A 16,411-nucleotide genomic window follows, 5' to 3' on the forward strand; every position below is an offset into this window, starting at 1 on the left:
TATTTCTTATAATCTTTTACTTTTTTTAATTTCATTTAATTATATTTTACTTTTTATCAATTTTTATGTTTTTTAATTTTATTATTTTTCATATTCTTTTTACTTAACTTGATTGCTATCACACAGGAGCTAACAAGCCCCCTGTGTGATAGAATTTGGAGGTGACAGGTTCTCTTTATTGAACCTTTCATCTCCAATACAGGAGTTTGAGCACAGTACTGTGCTGGCTCTCCTGTGACAGCCGGGATGTCAGGATGCCGGGAAATCAGGGTTTACACAAAGCAGACTGGAAAATGGCCGTTCTCCGTTCTGCTCGCCGCTCTCCATTGTGAAAGAATGTGCTGTGGTCTCAGGTCCCCCAGAAGAGCGGGGAACCCCGAAAACCATGGTGGAAAGGGAGGCAGCCAGCGGGGAGAGGCAGCTGGTGGTGGGGGCAGACCATGGAGGGGTGGCGGCTGGGGAGGACAGACAAGAAGGCAAATTACACTGAAGCAGGGTTAAATGTAGAAAAAAACTACCCGCCCAGCGCCCGGAACTGCATGTCCCGGGCGTCGGGCGATAGAAATTCTACACCCCCGCCGACAATCTATTTCCTGCCGTCCCTGGCCTCAGTAGCCTTATGGGAAATCCAGCCCTGTGTATAGGCTACAGGGCACGGGGGTTCAGTGCATTGCAATGTTTAAATTTTTTCCTTTTTTTTTCTTATTTTATTGCAGTGTTACAAAATGACACCAAATAAACACGAATGCATCACAGAGTTGTATTGTGGTGACTGGCAGTGACCTCAGGTAAGCGCTGATGCTTTGCAGAAGGTCTGCATTTTTCTGCAGTGCATTGCAACCTACCTCATCAATGTTGCAGTGTTCACAGCGCACATAGAAAACAATTGGTTTCTGTGTTCCCCGTTAGTGACCTGTGCTGTTCTTGTACAAATAAATGTAGATCACTACATATAGTGTGAAAGAGCCCTGACAGTGATTTTATAACTAATTTGCCAACCTAAATAAGTTTGACATTTTTGCAAAGGACATATAAAGCTTTTATTTGGTACAATGTTTTAATAAATAAAGATGTTTAATTATAGTCTGACAAAAGGATGAAAAAAATGTTTTATAACTATTTCAACAATGCGTTTAGCTGTTAGCCTGGAGTTCAGCTTTGAAACACAGAAAGTAGACAACCAGCTTCATGTAAAGGGGAAGAAAGTTGGTCAAAAACTAAAACTGTATTTCTATATTGCATTTTCCATAAGTTTTATCCCACTCCTAATAACCGTATTATCTATAAGTTTGTAAACGTACTTCTTGAAGATGTCCATATGATATACTTCCTCAATGCACTGACACAATTTCAATCAGTCTTGTGAATATGCACTTCCTTGTGTCACAACTTTTATATAGCCTGCTTTCTGAACTACAACTCAACGTCTTAACAAGGTAACATTGTCATTGCTTGCTGGAAACAATGCAGGAATGTCCCGGGCGTCGGGCGATAGAAATTCTACACCCCCGCCGACAATCTATTTCCTGCCGTCCCTGGCCTCAGTAGCCTTATGGGAAATCCAGCCCTGTGTATAGGCTACAGGGCACGGGGGTTCAGTGCATTGCAATGTTTAAATTTTTTCCTTTTTTTTTCTTATTTTATTGCAGTGTTACAAAATGACACCAAATAAACACGAATGCATCACAGAGTTGTATTGTGGTGACTGGCAGTGACCTCAGGTAAGCGCTGATGCTTTGCAGAAGGTCTGCATTTTTCTGCAGTGCATTGCAACCTACCTCATCAATGTTGCAGTGTTCACAGCGCACATAGAAAACAATTGGTTTCTGTGTTCCCCGTTAGTGACCTGTGCTGTTCTTGTACAAATAAATGTAGATCACTACATATAGTGTGAAAGAGCCCTGACAGTGATTTTATAACTAATTTGCCAACCTAAATAAGTTTGACATTTTTGCAAAGGACATATAAAGCTTTTATTTGGTACAATGTTTTAATAAATAAAGATGTTTAATTATAGTCTGACAAAAGGATGAAAAAAATGTTTTATAACTATTTCAACAATGCGTTTAGCTGTTAGCCTGGAGTTCAGCTTTGAAACACAGAAAGTAGACAACCAGCTTCATGTAAAGGGGAAGAAAGTTGGTCAAAAACTAAAACTGTATTTCTATATTGCATTTTCCATAAGTTTTATCCCACTCCTAATAACCGTATTATCTATAAGTTTGTAAACGTACTTCTTGAAGATGTCCATATGATATACTTCCTCAATGCACTGACACAATTTCAATCAGTCTTGTGAATATGCACTTCCTTGTGTCACAACTTTTATATAGCCTGCTTTCTGAACTACAACTCAACGTCTTAACAAGGTAACATTGTCATTGCTTGCTGGAAACAATGCAGGATGGGATATGTAGTCTTGAGAAATCAAGGCTGCATCACATCAATCAGCAGAGAAAGAGATGCAAAGCACACTGGGAATCCAGGAAGCTGTTGAAAGTGATGGGCAGACGGAAGGCAGTGCTCACTACATAAAAGTGATTTTTTAGTAGTAGGGCTTTGATTGCATTATCAAAACAACTATAGTATGCAAAAGGTAAACACAGGATGTTAGACAATACTTAATTAAAACAGAATATGTTATAAATAAAATGGCTATTCCTATTTCCCCTTCACTATTACAATGCTGGTGTTATAACAAAATAGTATATGCTGGGACTTTACAACTCCTTTAAAGGGTTTCTAAACCCTCCAGTTTTTTTGCATATATCTACTGCTAGCAAGCAGTAGATATATGCCTTCTGCTAGCAAGCAGTAGATATATGCAAAAAGTTAAAAAAAAAAAACTGCTTTAAAAGCGTTATAAACTTACCTGTGTCTTCGCCGTGCACTCCCGTCTGAAAATCTGAAACTGCTGGGGTGGCCGCAAAGCATCTTGGGGCGAGCGCATGCGCAGTTCAGGTTTTCGGCCGGGAGACGAGGAGAGACACAAGGTAAGTCTATGGACACGTGCACCCGCATGCAGACACCGTGGGTCGGGAAGTGCCAGCAAGGACAGAGGAGTCATCACTGGATTGGAGACCCGCAGCAGCGCTGGAGGGACAGATGAAAATGACAGGAAAGAAGAGGAAGATCGGATTAAGAGACATCATTTAAGGGAAGTGTTTTACTTAACATTGGGGGGAGGGAAAACATTTTTTGACTATAATGTCACTTTAAGGACAAGAGTTTAAGGACAACGTCTATCTGACGTTAGAAAAATTACACTAAATATTATTTTGGCAAGGCTGCATAGAGCAAAATGTACAAACAACTAAAACACAAATACAGTTAAAAAGATAGAATGTGTAAGATGAAGATAACAGATGAATGAAATCAGACAATTATCTGGAGGTATTATTCAAGTGACTTGCAGACAATACACACAGCACATTCCTTGATGGATATCCACAGTTGTCTGTAAACTCCTCAGATGAACACTGCTCCTAATTTAAGAACACTGCAGTCATAGCTATATGGGATGAGGATTTCGTACATACACCTTATAGAAAAGCACAGTAATATGCAGTAGGGTAAAACTGAAAACCTGGCCATTATCAGAATAGATTTTCCGGTACCTATAATACTGCACAACGTGGCACTTTTACAAAGTCTGTAACACATCCTCAGAAGAGTGCAGGGAATGTGTGTTATATTAACTCTGTCATCTGATACAAAAAATTCTAAAAAAGTTCCATTGCAAATAAATAAATACGGCAGCTATAGAATGTTCTCATTTACCCAGGCAATGCCATAGTTAGCAGTAGTTATTCACATTCAAGTCGACTTGTTCTGTAATGTTAAAGGACTTTTCTTTTCTACTAATCTGAAAAACTTCTCCAGCTGTAATGCTCCAGACTCTGGAGCCGAGGAAACTATTTGGATGAGTAGTGCAACATCATTCAACATTACAGAGCAAATCCATTTGAGTGTGACTAAGTACTATTAGCATCCGCAAAGCATCCGGGTGTGCTGGGTGCCTGGTCCTCTGTTGCTTGCTGTGGTTCCTCTCACCATGCCATTAGTGCAGGGATGGACAAACTCCGGCTCTCCAGCTGTGGTGAAACAACAAATCCCATGAAGCATCTCTCTCTGGGAGTAATGTCTGTGGCTTTGAGAATCTTGCAATGCCTCATGGGATTTGTAGTTCCACCACAGCTGGAGGGCCGCAGTTTGGCCATCCCTGCATTAGTGTGTCCTGCAGTGATATAGTGGTTGTCAGGAGAAACCACAGCACACAGTGCGGGATCAATATCTGACATGGCCAGAAGTGCGTTGGATACTAAATATCAATTAGCAACCCTAATTCTTGAAGATGACAAAGTTAGGATTTGCAGTCCACCAGAGAGGTTAGCATTAATATTTTTGCCCAAAAAGCATATTTTGGAGATTTCTTTTGCTGACAGAGTCAGTTTAAATTAACAAAATGTCCAAAATAAAAAATAGAACTTTTTAAACCTTTATTTCTGCTGACACACTTTGAAGAGCTGGTGTTCCCAGGTCAAATTCGATTCCTCCATGTAGGTGAAAATACTCATTTGATGTATACTGAAAATGTTGGCACTTAAAATCTTCTCCCAGCATTAGTGGAGGCAATTCACGCTCAGTCTTTACTTTATCATCTGCAAAACATCAAGGATTTAACATCTTTTGCATTTCACATTCATCACATTTAGATATACTGTACATCATAAATTCAGATACGCGTTTTAGTTTTTTTTACTTTTTGGTAAAGAAAACATTTGTACAGATGTTCCTTCTGAATATAGAGTCCTCAAAAACAGGCCATGAATTACTTTATGCCAAGGTGACCACTTCTCTTTTTACTGCCATCTCCTCTTCCTTTTGTCTCAGCTTTCTCAGTGCTTTCCCATCTAGGAGGACAAAGAAGAAGGGTTGGGAGGACCCAAAGATCTCCTGGGGTTCCCAATCAGCCACTTTCACAGATCTGGTGGAGCAGGTCACATGGACAATGTTCTGGCAATGATTTATGGCTATGATTTAACAAATGCCCAATATTAAAGTTTTGCAGACTTTGCCTACAGATATAAAAAAAAGTGCCATTTAAGTAGCAATATTGGCTTTAACAGAGAACTTATGTCCTATTGCTTCCTGACTTTTGGAGGTGGATTACAAAGGAGGCAACCATGAAACCTCCCTGCAAGACCTGCAACAGGTAGCAACCCATCACAATACAATAGCATAACCCAATAGGAGGGCCCTGTTTCCTGTCCTGCATGTTCTCCTCAAACATTACATCACTTATTTTTGGAGTTTTTCATTTCGCCTCTCTGCCACCCATCAAGGCCGCACAGCCACCCTCTGAACCCTTGCTGACCTACATCAATTTTGCAAATTCTCTAGATCCTAGGCATCTTGATGCAGGAGTGGTACCAGGAATTTCCAAAAACTTGGGGAGGACCAGACCAACAGCTGGATTGACAGAGCACCGAAGACAGCGACTTCACTTCCCACCACTGACGCAGACCTGCTGACCACAGTGTCCATGTGGGACCCAGCAGAGTCGTCATAAACCTACTCTTGTTTTTGATGACAGAGATGAACTTTCAGCACAGATAATGGCTGACAACTCAGATAAGTACTTTTCCAATGGTTTATATATGTTTCTTTCCCACCTAAACAGTCTTTCAACCTCTGAGGCCTAGCAAGGAGATTCCTCTCCGTTGCCTAGCAGTGACCATAGGCCTACTCCCATTACCACCATAATATTGCAGCTTTGTTTTGTTTTATTGGAAAAATAAGTAACAAAGTAATACAAGTTGTAGCAGCATAAATGCAGCAGACGTAGTGAAGGGTAGAAATATGTAAACACAAGGTAACACTCCAAACGTTATGATCAAAAGTGAAACAGCAAGTAAGGAAAATGTAGAGCTTGTGGATGTGGACCCGATTGAGGATAGCCGTGAGCTTTTAATGCACCATTATACCCATGACCCTCTGTTTCACCTCCAAAAAGTTCAAGGGTGGCTGTTTCCATGCCTTAGCTATAGTCTGTTGAGTGTCTAAGAAGATGAAAGTTGCCAGTTTCCTATGCCTCTTCAACAGTTTCGTAATTGGCTTACCCAGTAAAGCCTCCCACCAGAGGCGGCTCTCTAATAAGGCGAGTTAGGTGGTCGCCTTAAGGCCTCGCGTTCACGAGGGCCTCGCGGCCGCCTAACTCGCCTCTGCAGCTTCAACTAACCTGACCCTGGGAGCAGCGATTTCTTGACGGGGAGAATGGGGCGCCGCCGCGCCGGCAATTCCCCCACAGCCTCCGCACTGCCACCCCCCTCCCCCTTCCTGCAGCTGTCAGAGAGAGCCCCCCCGCGTGATTGAGAGCAGCCAGCCCCTGGCATCGGAGGAGGGCAAGGAGGAGGCAGATACGGGCGGAAGGACACATGGAGTGTCTTTAACATTTTATTTAATTCTGAAGTTTTTTGGGTTTTTTTGCACATAAAAAATGCAGGGTAGCAAAAAAAAAAAAAAAGGAATTTACAGTGTTTAAGGGCTTGTTCGCACCAATTGCGATGCGTTCCAAAGCGGTAGCTGCTGGAACGCATTGCAATCACTCACAAAACTTCCCCCTGCGTTCTTGGGCGGGAGGGGGTGTGGCACTGCTTTGAATTCTCAGAATTCTATCTCTGGCTCGGACACAGATGAAAACAGGCACAAGCCCGGGACCTAATGGCTTCACAGTGCAATATTACAAAAGTATGGCGCATATCCTAGCCCCATGCATCTTGTCAGCCTTCATTTCTCCCACCAAGACTTCCACACCCTCCCCACACTTTGTACTGTACTCCACAAGGAAGGAAAGGACACGACGCAGGTAGCTAATTACTGGACAAGGTCATTTCTAAATTTGAATATAAAACCTTTGGTGGATCGCCTACTTTCATTCCTCCCCTCTCTAATATCACTTCAACAAGTGGGGTTTGTCCCCAAGAGGGAGGTGCAGAATAATATCCTAAAAGCCCTGAACCTCCACTATTGGGAAAATACAAACAAGTATGGATTATTCCTCACCATGGATTCCGGGAAGGTATTCAACAGAGCGACCTGGGATTATATGAAGTCCTCAAGTCAAGTGGGCTTTGAAAGAAAATGTTTTGATGCACAACATACTGTATATCTCCAATAATATTTATATTAACTCTGCAACGATTCCTTCAACATTTATGTCCAAATGTGAAAGGATTTATAATGGAAGGGAAGAATTCTAAATTAGTAACATTCTCTGACAAGGTGCTTCTATATACTGTATATCTGAAGCACATATTACACTCCCTAACCTAATAAAAGATCTTGAAGACTTCAGTCATTTCTCAAACCTAAAAAGTATTAATATTTATTTATTACAGGTATTTATATAGCGCTGACAATTTACACAGCGATTTACATACTGCACATTCACATCAGCTCCTGTCCTCAAAAAGCTTACAATCTAAGGTCCCTATTGCACACACATATAGGGCTAGTTTAGACAGGAGCCAAATAACCTTCCAGCATTTCTTTGGAGTGTGGGAGAAAACCTGGAAATCCATGCAAGCACAGGGAGAAAGTGCAAACTCTATGCAGATAGTGTCCTGACCGGGAACCCCAGTGCTGCAAGGCAGAAGTGCTAGGGCTCTGCTGCCCATAATATGAACATCTACCTTATAGTCAAGGTGGTTGTAACTTCCCCCTTTATTATGTGATTGCATACTTGGGGATCCAATTACCAATTCAGGGTTATTCTCACAAAACTATTCACCCCTTCTAAAAGAGTTTTATCAGGATCTTAAAAATTGGGATAGACCCTGTTTATCGTGATTCGGGAGGGCTGTCATCTTAAAGCAGAACTATGGGGTTAGGGCTTTTCCCCATAGTTCTCCTAACGGTAACGGGAGGACACAAACTAGCGTCCTCCTGTCACCCTAAGCTCAGTATACCGTGAGCTACAGCTCGCGGTCTACTGAGACGCCGCAGCTGAAACGGATCCCGACAATTATGTCTGGATCCACACAGCTGCGTGAGTGACACCTGGCTCTGCCTATCTAGAGGCAGAGCCAGCTGTACCCACCCCCTCCCCTGTCCGTTCCGCCAGTCAGCGCTGGAGGATCGGAGCGGGGAGAGGGGAATACAGTGCCTCCCCTGTCACGGCTCTCTGCCGTGACAGGATCGAGAAGTGAGCGAACGCCGGTATGTGTTCGCTCACTTCCCGATCTACTGAGCCGACCTGTGACAGTCTCATTGTCACAGGTCGGCTAGAACTATGAGGATGAGTGAAAATCACTCACCTCATAGTTCTCCTTTAAATATGAATGTTCCACAGAGATTACATTACTTTATGTCGTGCAAACAATCCCCATAAAGTTACCAACCTCCTATTCAGCGAGATTAAGCCTATGTCACTAGACCTTACCTAGACACAAAGAAGATACTGGGCCTCTGGCGAGAACTGACCGATCAATCCCAAACAGACCAAATAGCGATGTGGTCCTATTTAGAGATCAGTCATTTCTTGAACAAATCCCAAGACCTCTTCACACAAGGACACACACAACATAAGAGACTCTATGCCTCATGGGTTCCTCTTAGAGGCACCTAACCTTCACCACTTACAGTACCTATGTATGTTTAATAATCAACTCCCTAATGCTAGTATGGTGTTCAAGGCATAGAAAAAAAAAAAGAGTTAGGCCTTACACTGATGGAGGAAGAATGGGAATCAGTGAATACCATGATAAGCAAATGCTTAATAAATGTATCTGTCCAGTAAAATAAATTATAAATTGCACTCACAGTGGTACAGAATACCATACATAAAATCTTCCAAAAAGTGAATGACCACTTCTGGAGATGTGAGAATGAAGAAGGGAAACGACTACATATGGCAGTGTCCTGTGATACACAAGGTCTGAGTGGAAGTACTTTACATTACTTCTACCGTTTCTAGCTATAACCTAGTTTATACCCCAACTCTGATACCATTCCCCACACCACTGGTAAACATCAATTTCGGTTTTGTGTAAGCATATGGTTAGTGCAGCCAGGATTTGTATACCTGTTAGTTGGTTGACTGTAAGCACCATGCCCGTTCCACGCATGCGCCAAGTACCGCTAGGCAGAAGAATACGCGCATGCGCACAACGACCACTTCCCACAGAAAGACGCGCAGGATGGCGCACAGGAAGTGATGCGCAGATGGAGCGTGTTCTAAGAAAAATGTGCCAAAGGCGCACAGGAAGTGACATAATTGATTAGTTCACTTCCCTATTTAAACCAAGCCAGCCTGTCACTTACTTGCTGGATTGTCTTATCAGCTCCTGTCTGTGTTGTGTCTCCTGTTTCCTGTCTTGAATATTAGATTGCCGTTGCCTGGATTTTGACCCGTTCCTGCCTCCACTACCTGCCTTGACTGCCGCCTGCCTTTTTGACCCTGGACTGTTTTGATTATTCTTCTGCCTCTTCCTTCGGTACTGCAACTGACCTCCTGGATTTTGACCTCGGCTTGCCTCGACTTTGAATTCTGGATTACCCTTCTACTTGCACGGTTTCATAACTACTGGCACTCGTGCCACTCGGTGTCTGCCTGGCCTCTGTCACCATCCTCAAAGGCTTTTAGACACGAGGTGCAAGGGAAGCCTCCTCAACCATCCAGTCTCCCAGACCAGGTTCGTAATATTGACTACAATAAAAGACTGGTTTATGAGACTTAAAATAGCACACATGGAGGAACTCATTCATTTAACGTGAACAGACTAACTAAATACACTCTCACCTGCACATACTGGAAACAACGATGGAATACAAATGAATTATGACCTTCTCCACATAAGGTGACATCTGATTAACCTCTACTTCTAGTAGATACTGCCTTGCTACTAGACTAAAAGAATCCATTAGTTGCAGGGTTCCGGACCCTGGTAAGGGGCCCGGGCTGCTAAAGAATAGATGGAGACTCCTGAGGGTGGCCATTTGTTGCCCTAAATCACAGTAAACATCTCGCGCCCTTCTCCGCCACTATCTCCTGTCAATTATCTCTCCCTTCTTCCCTCAGTTTATTCTGGAATCGTTTAATCATCTGTGATGACATCCCTGTCAATACCTCCGGTCGCCTTTAAAGGCTGGGATACTTTGACCGAGATTCCCCTCTTGACAAAATGGTTACATAGCATGTATAATATGGATAATTCTCTACTGTGGTGCATGGCCCCACCCACTCAACTTGCCAATCGGTGACTTTGTGCTGGCCAATCTGCCAAAATGTTAAGGGAGTTGGATTTCTAGCTTTTAAATTAAACTGCCAGCTGTGTCCTAGGCCCTTTCTCGACTGTACAGATTTATTGAATGCTAAGGAACATATCTGAGTACTTTCTGTATAACTGTACATTATGGCTTTTGTGGAAGAGACTTCACTTTCCAGTACTGACCTAGGGCCCACTTCATTTAATATTTAGTGTGCTGAGTTATTTCTACTAACATTATGGAGGATTCTCACAAATGAAGCAAGTAATCTGTGAAGATGAGCCACTCAACTCTACTACAGCTCATATGTGGTTGGTCAATATGACCTGGACCTAGAGAACCATTTCAATAATTGACCAGAATTTTTAGGCCTGGCTCCTCGCTCCTATGTTAAAATTTGTTGTTCAGCCCCATAACCAACCAGCTCTCATGTCCTGCCGTACCTAGCAAAATGCCTGCAAACATGATCATGTCAATTTGTTTCTGCAGTCAAAGAAGCCTCTTTTATCGGGGCTGGTGAAATGGATACAACTGTGAGCCGAACTCACCCACCAGATATGTTATGCTTTGCCTTGCAGCAGGTTTGTCATGCCAGAAAGTGTTAGCAGGCTGCAGATATTTTGGAGAGTCCTTGCTTCCATTAAAGAAGGGCAGTGTGAGTGACAGGCGGCGTACTATCACGCTGACTGCTATCTCACACACACGGAAGATCAGAGAAAGGTGACTCTTATTCAGAGGTGGCTCTCGAATTAGGCAAATTAGGCGGTTGCCTAAGGCCTCGCAGCCGCCTAATTTGCCTAACACATTACAGGGGACCTCAGCGCTGCTGTGCGCAGACAGTATTAGGAGCCCTGTCACATCCAAGAGTGCATTGCAGCCGCCGAATATCTCATCTCATCATGAGATGCTCGGTGGCTGCGATGCACGCTTGGATGTGACAGAGCTCCTAATGCTCCTGGAGAGATGTAAGCACTGTCCCTGCAGACTGTCGGAGATTTCTCGTTACAGGCTGTAATCGGCTGCATTGGTCTGTGTCAGAGGGGACAGGCAGCCGATTACAGCCTGTAAGGAGAAACCTCAGACAGTCTGAGTTTCGTCCCCCGTCCCGTCTACTCACCTCTCCGCGCTGCGCTTCTGTCAGCTGCGATCGTCCCCATTCCAGCAGCTGGCAGCAATAGCCAGCCTGTTATTGGATATTTCAAATTGCAATAGCATAATAACAGGCTGACTATTGCACCCGCCCACTACATGATGTCAATCAGCACAGGAGGACCTGATGGAGAACTTTCTGCTTCAGGACCCTCCTCTGCTGATTGACAGCAGGCAGATGCAATTGCCAGCCTGTTATTGGCTATTGCAATTTGAAATATCCAATAGCAGGCTGGCTAATGCTCCCAGCAATAAAGTTAAAAAAAACAAAAAAAGTTTTACAAAATTAAGTTAAATAAACTGAAATGAAAAATGCAAACAAATGAAATAAATAAAAAGTAAAAATGCAAAAAAATACAAAAAAGTTAAAATAAACTGAAATGAAAAATACAAAAAAATAAGGTAAAAAAATTAAATAATTTTAAAATAAAAAATTGAAATTTGTTTTACAAATAAAGTTAAACTAAAATTAAAAAAATTAAAATAAAAAGCACAGCCTCCTAAAACCCCACACAGCCATCAATTTTCCATCATGGTTGTAAGCGGGGCCTCATGTAAGTTTCACCTAACTTTCGCCTGAGGCCTCGCAAAGTCTAGAGCCGCCTCTGCTCTTACTAAATTAAAAATATAACTGTTATTTCCCAAAAATACAAGTCCATTAAAAAAATTTTTTGTAGAAATCGAATTGCTCCACTTGTTAAAATAGCTTTAAGGTCTTTTACAACACTGGATTCGATTCTGTGTATTGGTAGAAAGATTTGTAGCTTGCTGTGTACAGTTATGTCTCACGATAAAGGTCAAACTAAAAAGTAACGCCTGGTTCACACCTGGGCGTTTTACAGCGCGTAGGAACGCACTGAAAAACGCCCTACGCCCAAAGAAGTACCGGAGCTTCTTTGGGGCATATTTGCCGTGCGTATCCATTGGTATTCCCGAGTGTGGATCGGGGTTAACAAAGCGGTACCCCGAGCCACACTCGGGAATACAGCGTACAGGTCAGGGGCGGAGCCGGCGGGAAGTTTAAAAGTGAAAAAAAAAACAATTTTAAAAAATAGAGAAAATAAAGGGGAAAAAAAATCATACCGGAAAAACGTGCTAAAAAACGATTTGTATGGAACAGCAAATTGTAAACATCAAATATTGTTTATATATTTTTTCATTGTCAAAATAACTCACCAGAGTATGGTTGTAAAAGGCGACTGAGATCTGGCACTTTCATCTTCTTTTTCATTCCCAGTAAATATGGCACGAGAAAACTGATGAGTTTCAGGTAGGCAATGTTTTTGCGTATTTCTGCTTTTTTCTCGAGATTTTCTTTCACAAGCTTCTGATGAATGGTTAGCCTCTGTTGGAGACGCTGATATGTTGCAGAGTCCATGTATTCCTCTGTCAGTCTTATTACATTCGACAACATGTATGAGGCATCATATACAAACAAGTTCTCGTACTGCTGCACCTGAGCAGTAAAGCACGTCATCTTTATTGTCATGTTGTTCGCATATTGCATAAAGAGGTTTTTTTCTTCTTGTTTATTTGGTTCATAAGTTGGATCCAAGTCAAAGCTATGTGAGTATATGCCATCAAAGTCTGGTTCACTGGAAATATCGATTAGATCTATCCAAGAAACAATGACAAAGGTGAACTATCCTGCACAGTTCTTTTATCAAATAGCCGTATACATCCTAATGACTGAAGAGATCTAGACTAGGCTTTTAAACAAACACATTTCACCAAATTTCTGATATTGCATATATAAAAAAAAATAAAAAAATTCTAATTCCTCCATTTCTCCATTACTGCGGGAGGAGAGCGCTGTGAACGGCCGGCATCTCTCCTCCCCACACCGCTCAACCTCCTGTGACAGATCAGGAGAGCGGCTGTGTGGGCGGAGACAGCCAGCGCTGTCGCTGGTGCGGGGGAGGAGTCGGCTGTCAGATCAAGCTCTCCTCCCCGCACCGCTCGCTTAGCCTCCTGTGACAAGCGTGTCAGGAAGGAGAGCGATCGCTGAGTGTTTGTAAATAATTGAGGGCAGAGTATGGTTACTATATCCTCAATTATGAATGAATGGGAAGTGCTCTACATCACCTCCTTTTCATTCATGATTGTGGTTATAGTAAACACACTCTGTCCTCATGTTGTCAATGAACAGGAACACTCAGTATAGAGGCTTCCTGTTCATTTATAACAGGGGCTGCAGAAAAAGAGATTGAGGACTCTGTGCTCTCAATCTCTTTTTCTATTTTAAAAGGGAAATATCAGGGGTTTAGTCCCCCAATATTTCTCCGAAGCACCAAAAAGTAAAGTAGAAAATAAAAATATTTAATAAAAATGAATAAATATAAAATAACAAAAATAAAAAGTTTATAAAAAATAAATAAAATGTTTTGAACATTTTTGAAAAAGGTAGAAAACAAACAGTTTTGGTTTCAGTACAACATATTTTTTTTTCATAAACCATTTCGGTTTAGTTTTTAAAATTTAAATTTCGGTGCACCTCTAGTTTTTGATCTATTTTACTGGATTACGCCATGGATTTTTTCCAATGTTACATGAGCGGTCTGTTGGTTCTGAGAGGAGAAGAGGAATGTGGACGGGAGAGGAACAGAGCCCTGGTGGAAGAATATTTATCATTAATTTGAATGTGATATGACCATTTTATATGTAATGGTCCAACAAATCTGGTGAGTGCGGTCTATGTTGGTTGGCTCGCACACAGAGAGGTGTCATCTGAAGATATCTTACACATACCTATATCAAGAAACTTTTGTTTGCACCTTACGTTGTACAATACTAATCACTGAATGCACTAGTGGACTTCACCTCTTCATATTTTATTCCTTGTATTGTATAGATTTTATAAGGGAATTTTATAAGATTTATTTATAACATTTAGTGCTGAGCATTATATGTGTTGTCGGTATGTAGTGACTATGAAAACATTTTTGTTTAAAAATGTCAGTAGCATGTTGATGATGAGGAAAAGAGGAACCAGGGAAGACAAAATATAAGCAGAATAAACTTCAGCTTAAAAACCTAACCCATACACGCTGCAAACTCTCCTCATCTTGTGCCAGGAGCTTCCGTCCTAAAAGTATATAGGTCTCACGTTAAAAGGAAAAGAGTCCTGTATACTATGGCTGTGGCAGGCACAGTTAAAGGGGTTCTAAACCCTCCAGTTGTTTTGCCTATATCTACTGCTATCAAGCAGTAGATATAGGCAAACAGTTTTGTTTTTAAAAACCCCGCTTTAACAGCGGATTAAACTTACTTACTTTCGCTGCGCGCTCCCGCCCGAGAAAACGAAACTGTTCGGGCGGCCGCAAAGCATCTTTGGGCAGGCGCATGCGCAGTTCGGATTCTCGGCCGGGAGACGAGCAGAGACGCAAGGTAAGTCTCTGGACGCGTGCACCCACATGCAGACACCGTGGGATCAGAAGTGCCAGCAAGCAGAGAGGAGTCAGCGCTGGATCAGAGAGCCGCCGCACCGCTGGAGGGACAGATGAAAACATCAGGAAAGAAGAAGATCGGATTAAGAGGCATCATTTAAGGTAAGTGCTTACATTAACATGGGGGGGAGGGAAAAAATGTATCCTTTAATGTCACTTTAAGAACATTTATTAATCTTAAAAGGGGTACAGGGACATGTAGATGCTTATAGAGCTCCAGTATAGTTGACTGGTTGTCAGCAGTACCAGAGTTCATATGCAGCATTGACTTTAAAAATGAAGAAGTGAGCAATAGAAATTTTGGGGTTCCATTAAATTGTAAAAGAAACATTGTTGTACCATTGATCTGTAGTACATTATTTATCATTGGCACAGTAGCGTAACTTTTAATGGCTTAGAAGAAAATGCTTACCTGCTGAAGAGAACTCTGAAAAAATGTTTTTCTTAGTTTGAGGATGTCCATTTGGGTCAATGTCCATGACAGATCTCCAAATCTCAGAGAACCTTGTCCTTTTTTCCTTTGACATGTAGGCACCATGCCATAGAGCCTTTATCATGTAATCTACGCTGATCATTACTTGCCCTACCCGAGTGTCATAGTATGCAGGGGGTAACTGGCATGATGTACTGCTGTCATAGTTGGCATCGAGGGAGATTGATGGCACTTGGTGAAAACAGTAAATTCCAAAAACAAGCTCCCTCAGGATCTGGTGAACCTCGCGACAATCCAAAGAGACATCATTGTCAACTGGAACTAAAAGTAGAACATTTGGTTTGGTGAAATTTTTCAGCTGAGTTATCAAACCGCTAGGAAGTTGGAGAGGTAGGTGAACATCATCTACAGACACAAGCCAGCTGGAGATGGTATGGGCCAAAAGTTCTTGTAAATCAGTTCTGTCAAATCTGTCAAAGAATGCATTGGCATTTCTCTGGACTGTCATTTCAGCCATAAAGTCTTCATGTGGCACAGAACTTTTTATGTTTTTCTTGACCGTCCGTAACATTTTCAAGCTGTATACTAAGGAATTGCAGTAACAATGGCTAGTATAACCTCAGTAATACCCATCAATGTAAACTGAAGACATCCATTCATTTCACGGCCTTTCACATTATAATGATAACAACATAAGAGATGCTTTTGTATCCAGGTATCTTTATGGGAATCTAAAAAAAGAAAAAAGCATATACATTAAAGTTCATACAAGATGATAAACTGAATAAGAAATATACAGCAAAACATTAATAGATTTTTTACCATACGGCATAGGGAAGGTATCTGCATAGTGAATACATGAATAATCAGTGATATCTTCAATGGCAACTGCATGTCAAAACAATTAGAAAATCCGGAGATATAAGCAGCTGAATTTCTATGCAAATCTGATTTTTTTCCGTTTGCATGGAATGTAGCTCCTCCTGGTTCATAGTAGGAAGGCTTGAGAGGTTTAATTAACATTTCATAAACCTCAAGGTTGTTTAAAGAAGAACTATGAGGTGAGTGCTTTTCACTCACCTCATAGTTCTAGCCGACCTGTGACAATGAGACT

At 41.8% G+C, this 16,411-nt stretch overlaps 1 protein-coding gene across 1 annotated transcript in view; it reads right to left on the reverse strand.

The window, feature by feature from the left end:
* The window catches only part of ANKAR (ankyrin and armadillo repeat containing), a 58,691-nt gene extending 42,823 nt beyond the window's left edge, over positions 1–15,868 (reverse strand). Inside the window, exons 1-3 of the mRNA XM_018573414.1 lie at positions 15,277–15,868; positions 12,595–13,032; positions 4,498–4,661 (exon numbers count right to left, since the gene is read on the reverse strand). Of these exons, the coding sequence (XP_018428916.1) occupies positions 4,498–4,661; positions 12,595–13,032; positions 15,277–15,868 (1,194 nt within the window). The remainder of the gene's footprint in view (positions 1–4,497; positions 4,662–12,594; positions 13,033–15,276) is intronic.
* Positions 15,869–16,411: the final 543 nt, after the last annotated feature.

The sequence above is a fragment of the Nanorana parkeri genome, unplaced genomic scaffold (genome assembly GCF_000935625.1).
Source record: "Nanorana parkeri isolate BGI_ZX_2015 unplaced genomic scaffold, ASM93562v1 scaffold2372, whole genome shotgun sequence".
Lineage (NCBI taxonomy): Eukaryota > Metazoa > Chordata > Amphibia > Anura > Dicroglossidae > Nanorana > Nanorana parkeri.